The 24,303-nt window shown below is 58.3% G+C and overlaps 3 protein-coding genes across 3 annotated transcripts in view; 1 reads left to right on the forward strand and 2 right to left on the reverse strand.

The window, feature by feature from the left end:
* Positions 1-1,487: 1,487 nt before the first annotated feature.
* NCLIV_025990 (conserved hypothetical protein) lies at positions 1,488-5,084 on the reverse strand (the record flags this gene model as incomplete). The annotated part of the gene is made up of 7 exons (XM_003882793.1): positions 1,488-2,093; positions 2,623-2,846; positions 3,084-3,185; positions 3,618-3,854; positions 4,183-4,272; positions 4,629-4,827; positions 5,025-5,084. The coding sequence occupies 7 exons, from the start codon at positions 5,082-5,084 to the stop codon at positions 1,488-1,490; spliced, it is 1,518 nt and encodes a 505-aa protein (XP_003882842.1).
* A 5,478-nt stretch (positions 5,085-10,562) lies between these two features.
* NCLIV_026000 (conserved hypothetical protein) lies at positions 10,563-19,373 on the forward strand (the record flags this gene model as incomplete). The annotated part of the gene is made up of 7 exons (XM_003882794.1): positions 10,563-10,688; positions 11,044-11,549; positions 11,809-16,949; positions 17,421-17,952; positions 18,237-18,321; positions 18,836-18,911; positions 19,153-19,373. 7 exons carry the CDS (start codon positions 10,563-10,565, stop codon positions 19,371-19,373), a joined length of 6,687 nt encoding a protein of 2,228 aa, XP_003882843.1.
* A 1,787-nt stretch (positions 19,374-21,160) lies between these two features.
* The window catches only part of NCLIV_026010 (Phosphatidylserine synthase 2,related), a gene marked incomplete at both ends in the record, with an annotated part of 6,112 nt that continues 2,969 nt past the window's right edge, over positions 21,161-24,303 (reverse strand). Inside the window, 4 exons of the mRNA XM_003882795.1 lie at positions 21,161-21,346; positions 21,740-21,863; positions 22,341-22,559; positions 23,799-24,148. Coding sequence (XP_003882844.1) covers positions 21,161-21,346; positions 21,740-21,863; positions 22,341-22,559; positions 23,799-24,148 — 879 coding nt within the window. The remainder of the gene's footprint in view (positions 21,347-21,739; positions 21,864-22,340; positions 22,560-23,798; positions 24,149-24,303) is intronic.

Raw genomic sequence — 24,303 nt, forward strand, 5'->3', positions numbered from 1 at the left:
CCTATCGGGTGTAGCTCCGCGGAAAAGCGGACAGAAGGAAGAGCCGTATTCTCCCTCCCACTTGAACCGCTACTCTTCCAGCATCGAGTTATCTCTCTGTCTCCGTGTCTCTTTGGCCTTACCCCTGCTGCGTGTCTCCAGCTTTGTCTCACCCGGTGTTTTTGTGGAGCTAGACAACCGAGAATGTGCCTAGCGATCGCTCTCTCTTGCTCTCCGGCTGTTTCTCAGATAATACTCCTAGATAAGCATACATAATGCACGTTTCGCTCTCGAATTCGCTTCGCTTTAACGTCTAGGGAAACGAACCCGCTGCGACATTCTCGCGCGTCGCCGTGCCCAAAAACAGAAAAATAAAGAAAGCGAGGCGCCGAACTGGCCCTGGCAGACAGCCGCCCCCTGAGGGTCTCTCTGGTTCGACTTTTCTGTGCGTTTTCCAGAAAAGAAAGTTAGAGACACGTGTTCTTGCCTAGACGAGCGGGAACAGAAGACCTCTGCAGAACGGGGAGTGCCTGATACGAAAATTGGAAAGTCATGCGGAAGATCAATGACGCAGCCTGCAACGCTGCTGGAAGAAAACGACGCCGAAAAACGGACCACACAACCGCATGCTTGGAAGATCGACAGGCGGGGAAGTCGAAAGCGGCAGAGATCACCGTCTTACGGAATCTCCTAACACGTGTGGAGATACACGCGCATGCGTCTCGCCCTCCCTTGCTCTCAGCTGCCCACGCTTGCTCGCCTGGTTCTGGGCTAATCGCCGCGAACCCAAAAAGCCCTCTCACGCTCTTTACACGACGCGTCCACACACACGCTCCTGTAGAGCATGCGGAGGCGGTACGAGTTCAAACTGACAGCCGCTTGTGTAAGAAGATTCATCCAACTGTGAGTATGATAGACATTCAGCGTCCGTTCTCACAGGGACGCACATGTGCTTATGCCTATTTCCTTGCCCCACACACAGGACAGTTGTGTGCAGATGCATTCGCCTACACATCCCCATATATATATATATATATATATATGTATATGTATATGTATGTGCGTCAACGCATGCACATAAATATATGTGGACTCGGGTACGCCTTCACGTCTGCACCCAAAGTGCGTTTTCGTTTTAGCCCTCGCGGTCGAGGACACAAAAATGAGTGTGGACTTGGCGCCAGGCGAAGTTTTTTCGCGAGAGCCCCGCCCTGGCCAAGAGAGACGCGCCCGCGTTCACTGTGCGTTTGGCGGAGAGCAGCACGGGCGCCTCCGCAGGACTACGGGAGGGCTGAGCAGAGAGACTTCCACGTGTCGCCTTTTAACTGAGAGCGCGCTTGTGCGCGGGATTAAGACCGTCTCAGAGATTCCCAGTTTCTCCTGCTCTTTGCCGCATCCTGGAAAACGCTATCCTACATCTCCCTGTCGTGTGTGTGTGTGTGTGGAGACCCACGTGCGCATACCCAGATACGAGCACTGTTTTTGTATCTCCCAGTCGCGTGCTGCGTTCAGGGCGTCTGCGCATTTCCCGCTCCATCTCGATTGACCTCGCGAAGCGCCTCGCCCATGATTTCTTCCAGCGAACCTCTCGAGAAGATTCCACTTTCAATCATCTGCGAGAAATGCGGCGCGTTGCCTTCTGCCCCGCCGGCGCCGTCTCTTCTCTTCTCTTCGCTCGCTTCGCTCGCGCGCGGGGGGTGCGAGATGCCCACGTTCCACTGACCGCCCTTGGACCCTGTTGCCGAGGCAATCAAGTTCCCCAGCGCAGAGTTGCTCCGATCCACTGCATGCGCCGTCGCCGCGACGACTGCCGACCCACCCTGCGCGGCTTGGAGCGCTGCTTCTCTGGCGGGCGACGCGAACTCGGCCAAGGCCTCCCTCGCCTCGGCCGCTTCCGGAGAAGCCGGCGAAGAAGGCAGCGCAGAGATCGCGGCGTCTGCGACAAAAGACGCCGAATCCGCTTCACAGACAAGCGGCGCGACGCCTGCGCGCTGAGACTGGAGCTGCCACTGCGGCGGCGCGCGGACGTACGCGGGAATCTCCACGCGCACTGCAGGAGCGCCGGTCACCAGGCTCTTGTCTCGGAGAAACGCCTCCATCGGTTTACCTAAATCCTGAACAGGAGCGACAAAGAGCACGGAAAGGACGATGCGAAACTCCCGAGAAGGGCGGTGAAAGGAAGGACATCTTTCTGTTTTGCCTGGGACGTCTCGTGCCGCTGTAAATCTGTGTCAATTGCTCGGCGAGTCGTCCCACGCTGCTTCGAGGACAGGACGACGTTCTCTTTCGCACCGGGAGGCGCCGTCCCGCCGTTCGTTGCTGGAAATGTTCACGGGTCAAAAACATCCGTGGTCCGCCAAGAGATGCCCTCGCCTCGCAAGTTGCACGTACGCCGACGGGATTTTCCATTTCGGCCTCTATCCCAGCGGGAACTCGAGAGACTACGCAGCGAGGTACCGGGACCCGAGAATCCTTTTCCTCTCCTGTGTCTCGAGTTGCCTTACATACGCATATACATATACATATATACACACATACATATGTATATACATATGTATATGAGTGCAGATGCCTGTGTAGATATGTGTATCTGTGGAGATAAACGCATGTGTATCGCGAGGGCGTGGACGTTTGCGCGCTTACGTCAATGATGTAGTAGCGGTTGTGCGAGGAATCAGCAGGGAAAAAGCCTTCCTTCTTCTCGGATTGGTACGTTTCGAAGAGCCTCCGGCCGTGGCTGGTCGGGATAACCTCGTCGTCGAGTCCATGGACGATCAGAAGGGGACACGAGGCAACAGCCATCTTCTCCAGGTTCGCTGCATTGCTCCAGTGATTCGAGATGAGCCAGGTGCCCAGAGACGCATATTCTGGAAAGAACACAAAGCACCCAAAGTTCCCACTTTTCACTCCCCCTCCGCCTACATTCTCACCAGAATCCGTTTCTGCACCAATGCACTTCCTGTCTCTTCGTCTTGATGGAACTGGGGAAGAACTGGACGTGCAGCTCTTGAACTGTCGCTTGCGTGCGAAAGAAGCGGACACAGAAGGGAGCAAAACACCCGCAACCGAGAAGCAGGGAGACCCCACAAAAAAACGAGACTGACCTTGCACGATTTTGTGGACAGTGATGTACGGTGCATGCAGGACGACGCCTCCGACGTGGATGTTCTGCTCTGCCAAAGCGGCGGCCAAGTAGCTGGCGGGGCCTGAGAGAGAAGCGGCGAGACGATTCGAGAATCATGAACAGCGAAGGCCCCGGTGGCGTCGCGCCCGACCGTCAAAGAAAGACAGGAAGGAGACAAAGAGAGAAAAGAGCAGCAAACACAGAGAAAGAGACGCAAAAAACAGAGACAGAGAGACGTAAACACAGCGAAAGAGTGGTCAAGAGTCGAGAAAAAAGACGGCGAGCGAAGGCGGGAGAAGATGAAGGTGGGAAAGGCAAATCCCGGGCGACGTGGCAAGTCTAGGAACCCCAGTGGGAAACGCGCGGCGGCGGCTGCAGTGTCCGAGTTGAGGACTGTTGTCCTCCCTTTGGCTTTTCCTGCGTCGCTTCTGTCGTGACTCGGTGGCATCCCTTTCCGAGGAAGTTTTGTCGCGTTTTTTCTCGCTTCTCCTCGTTCGATCTCGACGGCGCGCACCTGTTCCGATGCTTCGCCCGAAGCACAGCACATTCGACGGCGTGACGCCGAGCCAGGCGAGAAAGTTGAATGCTGATCGGCTCCACTTGTTGATCAAGTCCCCCATCTTGTTCTTCGACAGCCCCGAGGCAGTGCGGCGCACAGCTGCCTCGTCGGCCGACGAACCCTCTGCGCCGATTGCAGCTGCGGCGAGGTCTTCGGGGCCCGGTCCGTTCAGCGGGGGAGCAAGGCCGTAACCTGCAGGAGACGGGAGACGAAAAACGAGAGAGAAAAGGAGACGCGGAGAAGGAGAGAGTGAGATATAGAGAGGAAGAGAAGGAGAGAGTGAGATATAGAGAGGAAGAGAAGGAGAGAGTGAGATGTAGAGAGGAAGAGGAGAGAACACGCGCAGAGGTACGAAACGCACAGAGACAAAAGCGACACGCTGGCAGTCTCGGCACCCGTGACTTCTTTCTCCTCGTTGACCGCGCGCCGTTTCCCTCGGGTGTTCTCGTTCTCTTTCTCTTTTCCTAGTCCTCCCTCTCGTTCTGTGTTCCTCGCATTTTAATTCCTCTTTCAGGCGCACCAGGGAATTCAATTGCCAGCACGTGGGCATTGAGAAACTTGGAGAGGACGTCGAGTTCTTCGTAGATTTGTCCCAAGTCGCACGAGTTGCCTGCCGAGAGGTGGGGCGAGCAGACAAACAGACAAACAGACGGCAAAGGCAAAACGGCGACCTGTCGGTTTCAAGTGGAAGACTCCGAAGAAGTTCCCGCAGCTTCACACAACACCTCTCTATAAGGAATTCGAATCTTTCTGCCTCCGTTTTTGAGCGGGACACAGTGCTCTCCTTTCTCCCGGCTTGTGCTTCGTCTCGGTACGTCCGCGGCGCCTCTTCTTTTCGTTTTCCCCGTCCCCTGAAAAAGTGTCTCAGTCTCCGGTTCGACTCTGGGGAAGGCACACACAGAGTCGAGGGCGTTCCTTGTCTCCCCTTCTTTCCTCCTCTCTTTCTCGCTCTTCGCCCTCGCCTACCATGCCAGTAGAGGATGGTGCACTGACTTTCCCCGCCGGGAGCTGAGATGAAGAACGCAGGAAACAGGCGCTGGTGCGCTCGGGAGTGTCGATGGACGGCCTCCAGCTCCGCGGCCTCTTCAGGCGAGAGACTCCCGCGCGGAGCGAGGGGCGGGAAGTCTTCCTCGATCCACAACAAGCCCGGCAGTTGTGCATCGTACTGGAGACAAAGGAGACACAGACGGCGAGAGGCAAGAAAACGCCCGCGTGGAGAGGCGAAGGGAGGCGAGGGAGAGGAGACAAACACAAACGGCGGAAGCGACGAGCGAGAGAAGTGGCGGCGGGGCACACACAGGGGGAAGGGGAGAGTGTTGCGACCGAAAAAAACGGAGGCTCAGAGCGAGAGAGGAAACATACCGAGGCTGCCGGAGCGGGGAAGAGGATCGCATCCCCCAGATTGCTTGAGCCTATTCCCATCTTGCAGAACCTGCACTTGTTCTGCTTCGGCGAGCTAGAAGACGAGCTCGAAGAGAAGGAAGAACCGTGCGGTGACGAGAGGGCGACCGGGGCCGCAAGACGCGGAGCAGCGGCGACGCGCGAAGAAACGAGAGGAGGACAGGAGACACTTCGATCCTCGCACAGAAGCGCCTGGACACGGCCGAAAACGAGAAAAGAGAGGGAGCCCGAGGAAGAGGAGACGACGAAGGGAGGCCTGTTTGCTTGGTCCCTGAAGACAAGACTCTTGAACGGCTTTTCGGCGACGTTGCCCAGAAAGGTCAAGAAAACGCTGGCGACGAAGGCGGCAACAAGCGAGAAGACTCGGCGACGGGTCCGAGGAAGAAAAACGGGCGCAAAGGGGAGAAAAGGTCTTCAAACACCTCGCGATATTCACTTCTTCGTCTTTCTTCTCTTCCCGTTTCTTGTGCTTTCGCTCCTCGTTGCGCGTTCCGTCTTCTCTCTCGCCTTCTCGTGTCTCTCCTCCCGGTCGCCTCTTGCTTTTTCGCTTGAGAAGGCGAGGCTGTGGGCGCAGTCTACCAGCAGCGCAAGTGCGTCCGCGTTTCACAACCACACAAGGGAGGCCGATTTTCCAGCAGAAACAAGTTCGGCACCAGGCACTTTTCTCGAACGGAACATTCACAGCGTACGCAGCCTACACAAGGGAGACTGCGGAGACCGCATGTTACACTGACACGAATGGATCTGTAACTATCTATGTGGATCCATGTATCTATAAATTCACGTCTATATCTACGCCGCTCCCTATATCTATGCATTTGGCTATACATACATGCACTAGAGAAAAGACAACGCGGGGGGAGGGTGACTGGGCGAGAGTGGAGAGACGCGTAACGACAGAGGGGCGGAACAGCGAAAACAGAAAGGAGAGGAACTGTGTAGATCGGCTGTGTAGAGAAACTGCCTCCCTGCTCGGAACGGGTGCTCGAGCGGCGACCTTGCACTGTTTAAGCTCGGCAGGTTCGCGTGTGGTTGCCGCAGAGCGCAGAATATCGGGAGCGCGGAGGGTCCGGGAAGCGCCTGCTTTCTCTAGCCAGTCCTTTACACATATCGACAGAGGTATCCTGGCGACAGGAAAAAACGCTAGACGAGGAGACTCTGCGCCAGAGTGACCGTGAGAGAAGTCGCAACACCTCGGAGACACAGAGAGGAGCGCCTTCAATGCGCTCGGTCGCCTTCGAGGCACGGCTCTCGGGAAGGCGAAGAGAAGTACCCCGGCAGGCAGCACGTTGCCGCAGGAGAGATCGAAGGCAGAAAAGAAGAAAGGAGAAAAAGTCGGGGAAATGCCGGGGCCCGGAGCCGCGCGCTGTCCGCGAAAAGGCAGGTATCTCACGAGGCGCAGCGTTAAGATTGAGAGACAAGAGGGCCGAAACGACTTGGGTAAGGCGCTTCGCGTTCGACCGATGAGCGAGGTGGAGACAGTGTCTTCTCGTTTCTTTTGCATGCAGAGAGAAAAGACGTAGAAAAGGGGCAAAAAGACCAGTTTGCGCGGCAGGAAGACAGGAACGGACTAAGCGATCCGCGGCCGCGCCGGCGGCAGGCCTGGCCAGCCGGAAGACAGCGCGCGCGATTTGTGACGCTCTTTTCGTTTGCTTTGGATTGGATTCCAGAACAAGCTCCAGAACTTGGCGTGTAGAGCCCCAGAAAAGCAGCTTCTCTTCCCCTAGAGGGAAACATTCACTCTATCGAAAGGGTCCGTCTTGCCACACGTGCAGTTCTCGTTCTGGGCCCAGGTGTACAGACACACAGCTGAGAGGTGGCCGTCGCGCACCTTTCGCTCCTCGTTTTTCGGAGATCGAACCCGTTTCGACACTTTCGGTTGTGAGCGATCTGAGCCGCTTTTGCCACTCAAGTAGGCTCCCTAAGGACGGGGGAAGGGGTATGCCTTTGTCATGGCGAGTATAGGGCGTTCTTTGTCTTGCGCGGCGCCGCCTGCAAACGCTGTTCTGCCGCTGCTCTCGCTGCTGGCGAAAAACGCGAGACCGTCGTCCTCTTCTCGCGGGGAGTTGTTTGAGGGGCTGGGAATAGACGTCGAAGCTCCTCACGCCCTGTTCCACAGCGGCTGAGACTAAAGGAGAAACGCGCACCGCAAGAGAGCGTCGAGAGGCCAGCCCGACGTACGCGCTGAGCTGCTGGTCCCGTGCGAGTCGAAGAGTCGTTCTGCCCGTACAGGATGTGTTGGAGAACACCCGAGAAAAAGGAGAGGGGGGAGAGGACGCAAGGGGAAGAAACAGAGAGATTCTGTTCCGCGGCGCGCATCCAGTGGCTCTGAGTTAGAGGAACTCCAGCAAGCAGAAGATAGACCAGAAGGTGGGCGATGCCCGAGTCACCAGGAGCGATGAGCAAGCACATCGGGCTGCTGTCTTCGTGGTTGTATTCTTCTTGAAATCACTTTGAGAGGCGAGTGCGCGACATCTACTGACTGCGTGACCGTCACTGGATATGCCGGAAGGAGTTGCAGTAAAAAGGAGCTGCATTTTTGCTGGAGCTCCACATATCTATGCCACATCTATGCGTAAATGTATATGTGCACCTGTATACGTGCAGGATACCTTCTGAACGCCTATACGAAGACGCGCACATGTGCACGCCCACCACCACATGTATACCGACAGATGTGAAAAGGCGGATCTGCATGTGCACGTGGACTTTTTAGAAACAAAGGCGCGAGTGCGCGACCGTCTGAGACTGGAGAAAAACAAGAGTACCACGGACTCAGAACAGCACTTGCGACAATCGATGAATCTGCATATATATATATATATATGTATACATGAGTGTAAGCATATTGATGAATATCTACATCTGTGTATTTGTTTATTCGTCTGTATAAGGCAGCGGATAGTTTTGTCGGCTGTTGGAGACTCTTTGGATCTGCAGGGAGTTGGCGACTGCGTGGCAATTCACGAAAAAAGCGTTGCTTCCCGTCAGGCCAAGGGCGCGACTACAGCCCAGTGCGTCGGTTGCTCTATTCTCGCAAACCTTTCAGTCCCCGCCATCGGCGTGTATAACTATATCAACCTCTGTATAAAATATCTTTTTGCATCTCTTTATACGAGCATCTCTATATACATCTACAGTATCTAGATATAGCTTGTCTTTTCACGGTCGCTCTCTCTGACTCTGCATATCGATGACGCGCCAGAGAAAAGCGAGTGGTAGTTGGAGACACGGAAACACCTCCCTTCGTTTCTCCTCGAGAGAAAGGCGAGGCGTAGACAAACCCCGATCTTGCGCAGCAGATGCGCCTCGCTGCGAACGGCACGTGGTCTCGACACCAACACCCGTGTGCAAGGGGGATGTGCAAATGTGCACGTACACAGGAAAGGCCCGCGTTTGCCTCTTTTTTCCGAAAAACGACATGTCTGCCGTTGGCCTTTTCTCTTTTCAGAACACTCATCTGCTTTCCTGTTGATTCCCTTTTTCCTCGGCCTCTGCGTCTCCGCCGCAAAACGCTTTGCTTCTCGCGAAACAAACTGCGCGTCCCACGCACGCGCGCTGGGACGCCGCCCGCGAATTTCGGCATGCATGTTTTTCTGCACGTTCTCGCCCGTTTCCACGTTTCTCGCCTTTTCTCATCTCTTTGCTTTGTCGAGTCGGCTACTCTCCCTTCTGTCTCTCCCTCCGTTATCCTTTTCTCTACCGCTTTCTCCGTGCGCGCCTGGTGCTTCCAGGCGCCGCAAACACCCGCTGGCGTTTTTTCGGTTGCCCGCCGACCTAATTCCGTTTCTTGTCGCCTTTTGTTTCTTCTCTCGTCTCTTCTTCCGTTCTATCGGCCTTGTCTTTTGCTGGCCTTCTCTGTCTCTCCGCCGTTCGCTCTCGATTCGCCGCCGACGACTCCCAGATCCCAGAGCAAGGGGAGACGTCTCTCGCTGGCGAAAGTTCGTTTTCCTTCTTCGCTTCCGGCCCCGACCCGGTCGCGAACTCTCTTTCTTCTCTCGCTTTCTTTCTCCCTCAGCGCCTCTGCACGTCTCTCTCTCTCTCGGGAGAGGTCTTGTGTCTCCCGCCTGTCCCGTCGTATCGCTGCTACGTCTCTCTGCCGCCCGCCTGTCTCCTTCGCCGGCGGAGATTCTCGGCGGAGTGTTTCTCTTTTGCAGTTTGTGAACGCGGAACAAAGCAGAGATCCAGAGAGAGGGCGACGCGCCGTTTCTGTTGCGCAGGAAAAGCGGCGTCGAAGACGCCAAGCGCGAAGGCGAAAACCCATCTCTCTGACATGCATGCCTACACCTGGCGGGCATGCGGAAAAGTTAAACGCAAACGCAAAGCAGAAAGTCTTGTCGCCTCTTGCGGCTCTCGAACGCGACGCCGCGCGTGCATCGCTGGCGTAGACCGATTCAGCTTCGAGAGGCAGACAGATGGAGAGATCCTCGTAGTGAGAGGCGTGTGCATGTGTCCACGGTTCCATGATTTACATGATAGAGATCCCAATTTTTTTGTGAGGAAAAAGGAGGCGGATTGACGGGAACGAGAGAGGCGCACGCAGAGAAAGGTTGCCACCTGTTGTCCTTTTCCACTTCACACGTTCCTTCTCTGGTTTCCGTCTCCTTGTCTCGTTCCTTCGTTTTTCGCGCTCGGGAGAGGACAGGTCGCCCGTCCGTGACTTCCGGAGACGCGCTCGCGGGCGCGAAGAGAGAAAGTGAGATCCAGGGATTTCGTCCCCGTTCGCCGACTTCGGTTTCCAAGCGCCTTGCGAGGGGAAGGCGGAGGCGCTGTGCCGAGAGCGGGCTGCCTCTTGTCTCAGTGCTTTGCGTCTCCGGGGTCTGCGACTCGCCCGTCGGTTGAGCCTCCAGGACCGAGCAACAGCGACAGACAGAGAACGAACGCGGGACAGAGAGAAGATGAAGAAGAGGAAGGAAGCAACACGGGAGGAAGCGGACAGGTAGGGGACGGAGGCGAGCAGACCGGGGACCGGAGGGAAGGAGCGAGCGGGGCGCAGTCCGAGGCAAGAGACAACAAAACGCACAGACGGAAGACGAAGGAGAGGGGAGGTCAGGACGCGGGCAGACCTAAGAAAGTGGGAGTAAAAAAGGGCGCGAAAAGGAGAAGCCGGAGAATCGAGAGAAAGAAAAGAGAAAAAGGCATGCGCTTCGCATGGATTTCCGCTCGCAGGGGTGCGGGGATTGGGTGTCTGTCTCGTTCTTTCACGCCGCCCGCGCGCGTTGCGTGTGCCGCATTTCTTTGCAGGCCTCGTCTCTCGATCTCGCTGGCGGGAGAGACTGCTCCTTGAGAGGTTGCCGTGCGCTGGACTTTCGGAGCCTCGAGACACTCTCCCAACGCAAAGAAATTTCTCTCCTTTCTAGTTGTCTTCTTCTTCTACCCCCCACCGACTTACTTCTCTGCCCACCCACACGCGGCGTCTCTTCTCGTTCCATCTGATCCCTGGAGAAAGAACCGGAGGAACGGACAGTGGACTCCGGCGAGTCGCCAAGAGAGACAGCGATGCGCAAAAACGGAGACGGATTCGATCGGGGCTCGGGCCCCGGCGGGGACGAAGCGGGACTTGCGGCGAGCCCTCTGGAACGGGGCGTACCTGCGAGATCTCGGAAGAGCTCCTTCTCCGCAATGGTAAGAAGAAACGGCCGACTCCTCGAATACCGTTCTCTTGTGCGACACGGAAAAACATACCTCGAAGCCTCTCGTGACCGTCCCCCTCTCGTCTCTCTCCTGTGTCCTCTGTCCGCCTCTCACGTTCTCAGTCGCTCTGGACCCTCCTCCGTTTCCCCTTGCTCTGTATGGACCTTTCCAGCGTCGTCTCGTCTCCCCTCGTTCCCTCGGTTCTCTCCGAGTGCCGCGCCCTCTCGTTCCGGCCGCTCGTATGCGGCGATACGACGTCTCTTCTCCCCTTTTCCCCGCATTTTCCACGTGTCGCATGTTTCGTCTCGTTCTCTGCTGTCTTGCTCTGCGTCTCCGGGTTTCTCAGGCGGATTCGCGCTTCGGCGCATGCGCGTCTCGGCCTCTCTCCGTCTCTCCGCCCCGCGGCGACAGTCGGGCGCATGCATCGCGGCCCTCTTCTCCGTATGCGCGTCGCGCCTTCCACGCACCCTTTTCTGCGCTGCCTTACGGCCCGGAGATACCGTATCCGCCTGCCTTTTCGTATCTGCCGTACGCGGAAGAGGAGCGTGAGCGCGGGAAAAAGTGCGTCCTCACAGCCAGCAAGTACCCGGCGCCTTCGCAGCCGCGCATCTTTCCCTACCGCTCTCTTCCCACGGGCCCCGACATGTCTTTTGCCTACGCGTCAGCCGGGCCCTTTCCTTTTCAGCCTGTCCGGCGTCCCGGCGGCACCTGCACGCTGAAACCGTCGCCGTCGTTCCTCTCCGAGGCGGCGGTCGAACGCAGCGGGCGCCCGCGAAACGCTCGGCGAGGAGACAGAACTGACGGAGAAGCTTGTGGGGACACCGGCCGAAGAGACGGAGAGAACAGCAGAAGGTGAGGAGGGACGGAAAGGATCCGGAAGACGAGGAGGCCGAGCAGAGAGACACAGGGAGGGCGGGGCGAAGAAGGGGAGACAGAGTGTAGGAAAGAGCGGAAAAGAAGGGGGGAGAAGAAGTGGGGAGAGAGTGCCGGAGGAGAGCACTGGCAGAAGAGATTTTGCACACCAACACCGAGTTGGACTGTGCGAGAGAGAAGAAGTGCAAGTCTGTTTCGTTTTGGAGACTCTGGCGTTTCGTTGTGTTTTTGTGTGCAGTCGGAGCGTCAGCAACATCAGCAGTCGCAGTGCGAGTTCGATCTCTCCGCCTTCGTCGTCTTCGTCCGATTCTTCCCGGTCATCCGCTCTTCGACCGCCCCAGGCTCGCGGCAGGAAAGACGCGGAGTGCCCGGAGGCGGGCAAGCGGCCGGGCGATCTCGGCCGAAGCGAGCGTGGGGAGAGAGAGGAGACAGAGGCCGTGCGCCGCGACTTTCATGCGCGTCTTGCCTCCGGCGCCAGGAGAAACGCGGGACGAAAAGAGGGAAGAAAAGACAGTAAAGAGGGAAGAAACGACGTAGAGGGACAGGGCTCGGGGTTTGCAGCTTCGCCGTCTCGGCCCGCTCGAGGGGAAGGCGAAGCGCCAGGACGGGGCGCAAGGGAGGCTGGGCCGGCGAGGGAGAACGAAGCGGCAGTGAGGAAGGAAGAGAAGGTTGCCGCGGAGAGACGGGGAGATTCCCCCAGCTCCAGCGCCAAACCGACATCTGAGCCGGAAAAGAAAGAGTCTAACGAACGGCCAGCAGAGTCCACTCATGCCTCTGCGACTGCTTCAGGCTCTGGAACCGAGCTGTTGGGACCGTTCGCGCAAGGCCGCCCGACTGACTCTTCTGTGTGTTTGAAGGAGAAAGCTGAGGGCGGTGGCGGGTCGAGTTGCGACTCCAGTGGAGACTTGCAGTCTTCTGTCACGTTGGCGTCAAGGCCTCCTCTCGGCGGGGCGACTTCTGTGCGCCGTTCGACGTCGCCTGCCTCGAAGGCGTCTTCCACTTCTTTTCTCTCCGACTGCGAGCCTGCGCTGGACGTGCGAGAGAAGGACCGCGCGCCCCCGCGGCGTTTCCGCGGTCGGTCGCCCTCGCCCGTCTCTGTGGGGCGTCGGCGCACGCCGTCTCCGTTGTCTCCCGTTGGGCCCTCGTTCGATCCGGCTGCGTGTCGAGGGTTCGAAGACCGTCACGCCGCGCTCTGTCGGCCGTCGCCGGGTACCCACCGCGAGGACGAGTACGAGAGAAGACCGTTCGCGGGCTTTCAGCGGGGGCCGGCCGCAGACTCTGCACGGGTTCTCTCGCCCTCGGACTTCGAGGCCTCGCGCGAGGCTGCTCCAGTTTCCAGAACGTTTTCGCCGACTCGCGCAGTCGCTTTGCCGCGAAGTCCCCGGGGCGCGCGCGGGGAAACCTTCCTCTCTCGCTCGCCGTCCCGGTCGCAGTCCCCTTTGTCCGGGCGCCGAGGAGACTCCACGAGAAGCCCCACCAGACCCGCGGCTCGGGCATCCGAAGCGTCGCGAGCCGCGCGAAAGTGTCTCTTCACAGACCAGGGCGAGGCCGACTCGGGGGATTATTTGGGGAGTCGCAGGGGGGGCCTTGACGCAGAGCCCAGTGGCGGGCGCGGGGCGTTCCACGAAGTCTCGAAAGGCTCGAGTTTCGAGAGGCCTGGCCGCGCATACCCCGCAACCTTTGCTTCGTTCCGCGACGAAGAACACAGCCGCCGTCTCGACCTCGAAGACAGATCGTTCTCTGCCGCATCTGCGCGCCCTGCCTCTTTCGCGTCTCGACCGCTCCTCCCCTCCGACGCGTTCAGTCGGCCGAGGAATCTCCCGCGAATCATCCCGCCGCCTGCCGTCTTCCCAGCGTTCGGCGTGAACAGCCACGGCAGTCCATTCACGGCCTTCTCGCGACTTCCGCCGCTGCTGCCGTCGCCCGAGGCGGGACGCGGGCGCTTCCCGTTCGCGGGAGCCTCGACTCCGCCGGAGATCCGCTTCGGGCCTATGCGCGTCGACCCCAGAGAAGACGCCAGAGAAGACTGCAGAGACGATCGCAGAGACGATCGCAGAGACGAGGGGTTGGAGGGGGGGCGGCGGTCGCGGCCTGCGGCGTATATGCGGCGTCGTTCGGTGTCTCCGTTTTCTGCGTCTCCGCCGTCAATGCTGGTGCTTGGGAGGGAGCGGGAGGCGGAGCGGGTGCAATTCGACGGGCTCGAGGATGAGAGGCGCGGCCTTCGAAGGCGAGAAAGAGATGACCAAGGCCCTGTGTCTCTCTGGCCGCTTCTCCCCTCGCCAACCTCCCACGGCTTCTCGCCCCCGACCCGCGGCGATCCTTTCCCTGCACACGCACGCGGCTTCCCAGCCTCGGGAAGTGACCGCGCGAGCAGCAGTCAAAAACCGACGGACGTGTGGGCTTCGGCGTCCCGAGACAGAAAACCGTCTTTGCCCTCGTCGGCAGGCTTCGAGCGCAGGCGGGGCGAGCACTCGCCGTCGATCTTCTCGTGCCGCAGCCACTCGCCTCCCTCCGACGCCTCGCCTACGCGGTCGCGCGCGCGGGCCTCGGCGCGTGCAGCGCTGGAGGCAGACGAGAACGCGGGCGAGGGGTCGGAACGCGCAGGCCTGCAGCGGCTGGCTTCTGGCCTCTCTCTGGAGAGAGCATCGAGGGCCCGAGACGCGCGAGAGCGAGGCCCGAGACGGGACGAAAAGGGCGAGCGAGGAGAGGGAAGGGACGGCGAATTCGCGACCGACGGGAGACGAAGTCGCAGTCTCCTCTCGGCTCCAGAAGAGAGCGAGGCGGGCGTTTCTGGGCGGCGCGGCAGAAGAAACGAGGACGGGAGAGAGGAGAGGCGGAGAGAAGACGCGCGGTGCACAGGGTCCTCGCGGCGAAGGGAAGCGTCGCTCTCTCCTTTTTCGACCGCGTCGCGAGACGGCCGAGACCGACGCGAGAGAGCAGAGGCCGGGGCCTTCCCGGAGCGGCGGAGTGCGCGAGGACGCGAAAAGGAGAGAAGAGAAGAGAACGCGTGGGAGGACCGGGAGAAGGCGAGGCTCGGAAAAGAGAACGCGCCCCGGTCTGCGACTTCGCGGCGGTCGTCGACCTCAGCGGGGAAAGGGGGGCGCAGAGACGAAGGGCGACGAGAGAGGAGACGCCGGCGTCTCTCGTGTCTCTCGAGCGTCGGAAGCGAGAACGGAGAACCGGCGAGTCGCGACAGACGGGTGTCGACGTCTTCCTGCGTGCACGAGCGCAAAGAAGGGAGGCGTCTCCGCTCGGCGTCTCGGTCGCCTTCGTGCGCGTCTCGCGCGCCCCGAGGTCGCCGACGCGCGCGCGAGGGGGACGGCGAGCCGTCGGAGAGAAGCAGGGGCGAGAGAGACAGTCCAGAGCCGCAAGAGCGAGAAGCGCGGCTGGGCGAAGCGCGGTCTGTGCGGGGCAGAGACCGAAAAGAAAGAAAGAAGGCACGCGACGTGCCGGACTCGGACCTCGATGCAGGTGCGCTTGGCGCCGAAACGCGGAAGCGCGAAAGGCCGAGCTGCGACGAGCGAGCGCACAAGAGAGAGAAAGTCGACAGGCTCGTGTCGGCGTCTCTCTCGTCCGGTGCCGACGACACGCGGGCGGCGAGGACGCTCTCCCGCTCGCTGTCGAGAGGCCGCGAGAGGCGAAAACGCCAGCGAAGCCAAGAGGAAACCGAGGGCGCTTTCGCGTCTCGGGTCCGGCCTGAGAGACGGTCCCTGGAGAGAGAAAGAGACGCAGCGGCCGCGGGGGCTAAACGGGCGTCGGCCCAGCGGCCGTACTTGATGATGCGTAGGAGCGGCGACGAAGACGAGACAGAGGAGGGGAATGCATGCGCGGAGGACGGGGATCCGCAAAGGAAAGTCGACATAAGGAAGAAACGCGTTGCGCGCGACCGAGACGCTCTGGATCGGTTCTCCCGCTCGCTTTCCCGCGGAGAAGAGAGAGACAGGTCATCTCTCGCCGGGCGAGACGAGAGCCGCAGAGAAGAGAGACGAAGACGCCCGTCTTCGCGCCCTGCGTCTCTCGAGCGGCGCTCGCCGTTCGTGGATGGGGAACCGCCGGGGAGACTGCGAGGGCAAGAAAGAGAAGAAAGAGGAAGACGCGATTCGCCTCGGCTGCGTTCGCCGTCGCTCTCTCGCGAGGCGGCTACGGCTCATGGCGCAGCGTACAAGGAGACCGAGAGCGAGCCGTCGGGAGAGAGAAGGGCGGAGCGCAGTTCCTTCTCGAGGCTTGCATGGCGAGGAGGGGAGGGAGACAGAGAAGACCGGGCACATGAGGAGCGCGGCGAGAGCTGCAAACGAAACGCAAGGACCTCGTCGCGGGGACGGGGTTCCAGGAGTCCGTCGCTTCCTTCCTCTGACGCGCGATGGTCACCAGGCTCTTTCCCCTCGCGCTTTGGAGCCGGCCGGAGAGGCCGCGCGAGTGAAGACAGTGAGTACGTGAGAGGGAGGCGAGACGACGAGAAGTTCTCAGAAGAGCGAGAGCGGAGAGACAGAGAGGAGGAACAACGGGTGGCCGAGGGAGATCGCCGATCCTTCGCGCAAACAGGGACGACTTCGTATCGTCTGTCTTGTCGCGGCGAAGAGGCTTATCGGACCGCGGAGGGTTCTGCGCGTGCTCGCGTCCGAGAAGCAAGAGAAGACGCCTTCGACCGCGAAGAAGTCGGGGCGTTCGCGTCTGCGGCGGACCAAGAAGACGAGAGAGAAGAGACGGAGCGCAGAGGGAGCGAGGAAGGCGACCGGACGCGGCGGGTGAAGTCCTCGTTCTCGCCTCCGCGCGGGGAACGTAGTGGGTCTACTGTGCTTGGCTCTGAGCCGGGGAAAGCGAGGTTGAGAACGGACGAAGACCCGTTTCGAGCGCGCGCAAACTTTGGGAGGACTGGGCCTTTCCACGGCGGAGAGCCGTCTGGGTTCTCGCCCCGCGACCGAAGGCCCGGAGACACCTGGGGCTTGCCCCGCTCAAGGCTTCCCTCAGCTGGGGGACCAGAGGGCGACGAGGAGAGGAGACAGCGCGATGAAGGCAGACGCGAAGACGGCGAGAGGTCCAAAATGGCCGAGCGCCGCCGCCGCTTCAACGAGCTAAAGCTTTCGGCTTTCGCGCGCCGCTCGCCGTCGACTTGCGCGGATGCGCGAGGGCCGGGGCCTCAAGCGGGCCCCGTGGAAGAGGCAAGGGCGCGCCGAAGCGAAGGCGAAGACGCTTTTTTCGCGGGCGAAAGCCGAGACAAAGAGCGGCCGATGCCCGGACGGAGACCGGAGGAGAGACGCAGAGTGGCGCCAGAGGAACAGGGTCTGCTCGGCCCCCCGCCAGCGTTCCGGCCTCCCCAGGGAGTCTTTGCCAAAACGGGGAGACTCGGGAACGACGGAGACTTGCAGGGCGGAAGAGAGGGTACGTCTGGGAGATGTTCAGCGGGCGCGCTCAAACTGCGGACGTGTTTCTCGACGTGTTTTGCCACTTTGCCGCTCTTGGTGCTCGTGTGCGGCGTCGCGACTGGGAGGACCGAGCCCTGAGTGTTCCGCTGGGACCGCGAGTCATGGTGGTTTCCCCTGTTTTGGTGGAGACTTTCTTTCTTCTCGCCGCAACTCCAACTCGCGTCACCCTATAAAAAGGAGGCGTTCTGCTTGATCCTTTTCGCCCCGGGGGGTTTCCGTGGCGTGCTTGCTTTGCGTGTTTTCTGCCCTCCCACAAAACCGTCTCCTGTGCTGTCTTCCTGGTGCCTCGCTGTCCTCTTGCTTCTTTCCCCCATCACCCGTGTCTCTGCATGCGTGTGCGGCTGCGTCCCGTGCGGTGAATCTCGCCTCCTCGCAATTCTTTTTTCCTAATTCTCCCCGCATGTCGCTGCCTTTGCTTTCTCCGCAGCCCACGGCTTCGCGCAGGGTCATGCTCCGCCTGGGTCTCGCCTCGGCCCCGCGTTTTCTTTCCCGTCTTCGTTTCCCGCCTTCTCGCCCTCGTCCGCGCCGCCGCTTCTTCCTTGCCCGGCCTCGTCGCCCCTGCGAAATGCGGGAGGGCCGTCTGCGAGCTTTGACGCCTTCGCTTCCTTCCCGCCTCCGGCTTCTCTGGGCGACCAGGGCGCGCTGCCGGCTTCAAGCGGGCCTTTGCGCTCCTCCTTTTCTCCTCCGTCGCGGCCGTCGCCGCCGCCAGCAGTCCCCGCCGCGTTTCCGCAGTCGCCGAAACAGGCCTCGAGCGTGCATTCTCAGCCGGCGCAGCCTCAGCCGCAGCCGCGGCTGCAGCGCGAAGAAAAGGAGAGAAAGCGCGCTCGCACAGCCTTTGTCTCCGTCTCCCTCGTCGACTTGTGGACCGGGAAAATCGCGAAGACGTGCCTCGGCCGCATCCCCCAGATAATAGGCGCGAGCGCGCAGGACCACGTGGCTTTTCTGCGCCTCTTCCGATCGTAAGAGATGCAGAGACTCTCGCAAGGAGTCGCACAGACCCGGTCCCTCCTTTGTATGTCCCTGCGTCTGTGGGCGGCACCTGCGCAGGTTCTCTCTCTTCTGGTGACGCTTCTTTTTGCGTGCGCGCGTTTCTTCTCTTTCCGCCGCCTCAGACACGCGACACTTTGTGCTCGGCGTCTTGACTGTCGCGGGGGGGGGGGGGGGGGGAGGAGGGGTTATTTCCCCAGTGTTTCCTCTCAGATGTCCCTGCGATACTTTTCGTCTTTTCTCTTTCCCGCTGCAGGCGACGGGAGGCGAATCAACGGTGGGCAGCGGCCATGCGCGAAGTTCGTCAGCGAGAATTCTTCCAAGGCCTCGCGGCGCTCGAGGTGAGGGACAAGGAACAGCGACACGCGTGTGCGCATTCTGGACTTCGCGATGCCTTTGGGTTGCCGCCCTCAGGGTCTGGGCTCGACCTGGAGACAACCCTCCGACGTTTAAACCTCTCTGCGCCGCTGTCTTCCTGTCGCGACTTGTCCACCTTGATATCTCGTGAACGCTTGCAAATGCACAAGATGCTTCTGAAGTAGATCCACTCGCTGGAGTGATATGCCTGCGATTAAGTGGAGATCAAAGGCCACTGTGCAACTAAAACGCGCGGGTCACCCGTGTGACGAGCTCCGGTGAAGATGCCTTTGCTGTCTCCCGCGGTGCATGCGTTTCGCTTCGCTCGCGTCTTTCCCGGGGCCCTGCCGCTGATGCTTGGAGGTTTGTTCTCTCTTTTCTTTGTTTTCTTCTGTGTCGCGCCGTGCGGGTCAAAACCCGGAGGCAGTCTTTTTCAGCCTTTTCCGTGACGGCAGCTGTGCGCGGTTTTGTCTCTCGTGTCCCCATTGTTGCTCGCAGTCTGTTGAGCGCGTGAATGCGGAGTTGCAGTGCCTCAGCCAGGCTGCGCAGGCGATTGGAGCGGCGGCTGTCGGAAGTAAGGAAGGAGAAAACCTGTCAAAGAGGAGAGGGTGTCGAAAGGATCCTTTGGTTCGGCCTCGTTTTGCTGTTTCCTCGATTTTGTGAGCTTGCGTGCGTCCCAAAAAAAACAGCGGGGGCTTCTTTTCACGATCCAGGAAAGGGCGAGCAAGACACTGCGAGTGGGAGGCGTGCGGTCTCTCTCCGTGTCTCTCTCTCGGGATTGACTCTCTGCATGTTTGTTTCTGCCTCCTTTTCAGCGCGTGCCTCGCCGACACCGCCCTCCGGTCCAGCTGAATCGTCTCTCTCTGCTTTCGGCGTCCCAACAGCCTTCTTTTCTCCCCCTGCGGTGTCGGGTCACCCTGCGCCGCTTTCTCCGTCGGGGACCGCGAAGAGCGCCGAGGAAGAGAAGGAGAACGGCAGGCGCAAGACCTCAAAGAGCGAAGACGCCGGAGCGGCCGAGGCAGGCAAGAGCGAGTAGCGTTGCGCGAGAGAAGGGACGGCGACCGCGCAGAGAGCGGAGAAAGCCGAAAACGCCAGATGCAGGACGAGAAATGAGGAAAGAGGGGAAGGGAGTGGAAGGGCGAAAGGAGAAATGCGTGCGCGGGAGGGAACTGCAAGAGACGGCTCGACAGCAGAGTTGCCTGGCGAGGCAGGTGCCGAAAAGAGGGGTCGCTTCAGGGAAAAATGTGTTGAGAACAGAGCAAGAGACGTCTGCCGTGTTGCGTCTTTTCTGGCGTCGCTGCGCGTCGACACAAAGCGAACGCAGGACGCCCCCAGAGGCTCGAAAAACGAACGCTCGAAAATCCAAAAAGAGACACTCCACAGATAAACTTTAGGTGCATGCGGCCACACTCCACGCGCATACCCTCGGGGGTTCACGCAAGGCCAGAGCACGGGCTCTCTCACGACCTCAAACACAAAAAACCGAACGCTCAGAGGCAAAAAGACGCACCCGCAGAGAGATGTGCAGAGACTGAGACACAGCGAGGCCGGCCTCGACACACTCCTAGAGTTTCTCCAACTCCTTTCACAGACGCAAACGCGGAGGAATGCTGGATGCATCCCCCTCGGGAACGATTCCCCCCCCACAGGCCTACAGGCATATAGACATATATCTATATATGTGTATATATATACATTATACATATATATATATATATATATATATATATAGGTAAAAACGTGTGCATATGTGTGTATATATGCGTAGTAGGTAGATACTTATGCATGTATTAGGCATATATATATATATATGTGTATATATATATATATATATGTATTGGTAGGGGTCGGTGTCTTGTGTGAAGAACGGTGGTAGAATGCTGCCGTGAGAGTCGTCGCAGTCTCTGCCTCGCGAGTGTGGAGAGGCGCACTTTTTTCTCCGGGGGCAGGCAGCCAGTGCCAGGGAGGCCGAAATCCTGTCATTGTGATCTGCGTACACTCGGTACGGAGGCGCGGGAAGCCGTGCGGCATCGTTTTAGACAAGGAAGAAGAAACGCCTGTTCTTCTCTCGGGTGGTCTTCTACACTGTGTTTGGACAGAAAAGCTCCTCTAGGGACTGTTTCCCGCAAATGCATGCGCAAAATTACGAGTTTCCCAGCATCCTCGCATCTGACTTTCTCCTGGGGAGAAACGCGCTGCGCTGCATGCGCATCTCATGGTGTCCGCCGATTCGCGGAGCACTGAACTGGTGCGCTCGCGTCGGATTACGCGAGAGGATCCCGGGCGATCGGAGCCGGGCATCGGCGTCTATTCCGGGTGGAAACAACACGACAAATATCGCGCAAGCACGCCGACAAGCACCTCACAAAGACAAGAATACGCGTAAATGACATTCCTCGCGTTCGCGCATGCGTGGGGTCTTCTCACGTGGAAAAGGCTTCTGAGATAGAGACCCGCCCGAGACAAAGCGCCAATGTGCCGAAAGGCAGGAACGTCTGCGCTCCCCGCCGCAGGCTTCTTCACGCTTCATCCGAAAGGGTGAAATGGACGGGACCAAGACTGCACACGGGGAACTTCTCACGCAGCTACATAGTATGAGAACGGCGACACGCCTCCATCTCTCGATTCAGGCACGTCTGCATCCTCACATAAGCAACTGCATGCATGTGTAAAACGATATACAAATATAGATAAGCGCATATCAATATATATTTCTAGGTTTCGGCTTACAGTGTACATGTATCTAGGTACGCGTGAGCCGGAGTGGGAATTGAGCACGGCGAAGGGCGTTTCTTGCTTTTCAAAAAGGCCAAACTGGGCCTTCTACTTGTCTTTCGGACCTTCCAAAAATGTCTCTTGCAGGTACAAGTCCTCGGAAAGACTGGCGGGGTGCGAGAAGCCTCCGCTGTGGGAGAGGCTCGACATTCGCTTCAAACTCGGAGGTCGCGGGCGACAAATCAGCCAGACGATCGCGGCAGCCAAAACGCATGCGATGGCAATCCAGGCGACCTGAGAAGACAGCGCGAAAGACATGCACAAGCGCACGTGCAGAAACACCAGCGCGCGGAAAACAAACGCGGTATGCCGCCACTTTCGCGACGCAGGAAAAAACACCGCAACACCCGACAAGGCACAGAACGGAAACCACGCGCAATGCGTGCACATAATATATCCACATTTTTATTCAATATACATACTCGTATCTACACATATCTATACATATATATATTTGTCTATCTCTATCTGCACAGGCGTAACTTCATACATCTACATATATACACATTTCCGCAGAGATATACATATATATATAGATATAGATATGGAGGTTTTGGTGGGTATGTGGCTATGCGGTAGCGTGTGTTTTTTAGATCTGTATTCGTTTGGTGCGTATTTGGAGCTTACGATAATCCACTGTGGACACGGATCGTGAGGTTGGAGCCCATGGAACCATTTGACGGAGAGCAGCGCCTCTGTGCTGACGACAGCGAGGTCGATCCAGCACTGCACGCCCATGCGCTTGCAGTTTCTGAAGAGAACAGCCCCGAAGAAACGACGGAACGATCCCAAAGCGACGACACAAATCTCTCAAAGACTAGGCGCGATGCTTCCGTTCTCTTCTCCGCGAAGAAGCAAAAGCCTAGAGCGACGGAAGAGCGAGAATTCCAGGACGAAAGTGCGACTCGCTCTCTGTTTCACGCACGAAACCTGCCTGACTACACACGCGAAAATAGAGTCCGTCCACGTCTCCCTCCACCGTCAACCAAAAAACCTTCCCGTCTCCATCTCGATTCCGCGTGCAAAGCACTCACTATCCATATATATATATATATATATATATATATACATATAGGTATATATATATATATATATATACATAGGTATATATATGTGAAACATAGAGGTATAGGTATGCATCTTTGAATATTTGCATGTGTGTCTAGATATGTGTAGATATGCATTTCCGTCTGGAGGCGCCTTCCTTTGGGAGATCTGTTTCACTTACACGTCCGTGACGAATTCGTAGTATTCGCGAGTTCCTGCCGCAGCCATGAACGTCCAGAGGGTGATCCTGGCGAGAATTAGCCAGTGGGAAGGATGCAGCCAGAGCTCCGCCTTCAGGAAGAAGACGTTCAAGTCCAACAGGGTGACGGCCACGCAATAGAGCAGAAGACTCACAAAGGTCGACGCACTCGAAAACAACCGGGGCCATTTGTAGCCGGTCCTGAGGGCGCCGAAGAGAGTGAAACGCGACCGCAAAAGTTCAGGTCCAGAGACGCAAACACGCAAAAAGCAAAAGAGACGGACGCGTCTGTTGTCGTCGATGGGCTCGGGGGAGAACAAAGCAAAACGCATGCGACGCGAGAACCGCACGCGCACACCTCTGCGGCTCCTCGCTGAGGCGGGAAAGAACAGCGGCGAGAACCCGCTCGTTTTTGATCACGCAAAGTGCTCGAAAAAAAGCCGGTGAATGCGAGCAGAAAACAAAAAGGAACTGTCAACCGTGACCCGCAAACATGGCAAGAGGCCATGCATGCACAGAAACAGAGAGGCAATGACAAATGTACCCCATACACACAACCAGGCACAGCAAGACATATCGACTGATCAATTGATCGATCGGTGGAGAGATAGATCGATATATATATATATATAGAGAGAGAGAGAGAGAGAAACAGATACATATAGATAGATACATATAGATACATATGGATAGCTACAGATAGATATAGATATAGATAGACAGATAGATACATATAGACAGATAAATAGAGATTGCAGGGGATAGATGAGACAGACATAAGTAGACATAGAGGATGGTAGATTGGATAGACACATCCGCAGATGCGTCAAATAGCACACATCGCTGAACATGTGCATATATGTATATTTATATGTATATATATGTATAAAAACCGTGGTTTGAGGGAGCTCCGCTGTCTTCCAAAGCTGGCAGCGCCGTTGTGCTCTTGATCCCATCAGGCACGGAATGCTCAGATCGAAATATCAAAAATCGTTGCTTCTGTCCCTTCCTTGTCGCATTTCCAGCGCCAGCCTTTTCCCTTCTTCGTCTTCGCGTTGTTCTTCTCTGTTTCATGTCCAGCGGGTGAGTTTTCTCTGGGTTCCTGTGTCATCTGTTTCGTGTTTGCCTTTTCCTTTCTTCTCCTTTGTCTCGTTGTGTTCGTTCTCTTTGCCCCCTCCGGTTGCTTGCCTTTTGCAGCCGCTTCGGTTCCACTCTCTCTCGTTTCTCATTTTTTCACTCTTCAGCGTCGTGTTGACTGCTCCCGGCGAGGGATCGAAAGCCTATGCCCGCTTTCGCTCCGGCCCGAGAGAAGGACCGAAACGGAGGCGCCGCCTCGCTCTCTCTGAGCACCTTTCTCCCTCGTTTTCCGCCTCGTCTTCTCTCTCGTTTTCCGCTTCGACTTCCCTCTCGTCTTCTCTGCGCCTTCGTCTCTGCACTTACCATTCGTACGGGGCGAGCTGTCGCAGAGAGCCGGGCACTGCTCGGCAAATCGAGCGGCGACGTCGGTTCGGACTCGCCGACCTCGTGGAGCCTCGCCGTTCGTTCCCGGACGGCGACACCGGTGAAGCTGCAGGCGACAGCGGCGCTCCGGAGGGGACATTCGGATCTGTCGCCGCACAGCCCTTCGCAGCCGCAGCCGACGGGGACGGCGCCGGCGAGAGCAGGTCCGAGCGCGGGGTGTCGGGCGGCGAGTCGTCGTGCCACAGATACTCCTTCATTTGGAGCGAGCGGCAGAGAGCGAGGCCGAGATACATCCCCAAAAGGTTGCAGCCAAAAACGTCGAGAATCAGCTGCAAAGACGCGTGCGAGAGAGGCGAGAGAGGCGAGAAACGCGTGTGGTGACGAGGAGCGCAGAGAGAGAGAGAGGCGGCCGCAGCCGCAAGACGGCGCGAGAGAAGAGGAAGTCCAGGCGCGGCAAAAGTCGCGGGTCTTCGCATCGACAACG

Source organism: Neospora caninum, chromosome VIIb (genome assembly GCF_000208865.1).
Source record: "Neospora caninum Liverpool complete genome, chromosome VIIb".
In the NCBI taxonomy this organism is placed as follows: domain Eukaryota; phylum Apicomplexa; class Conoidasida; order Eucoccidiorida; family Sarcocystidae; genus Neospora; species Neospora caninum.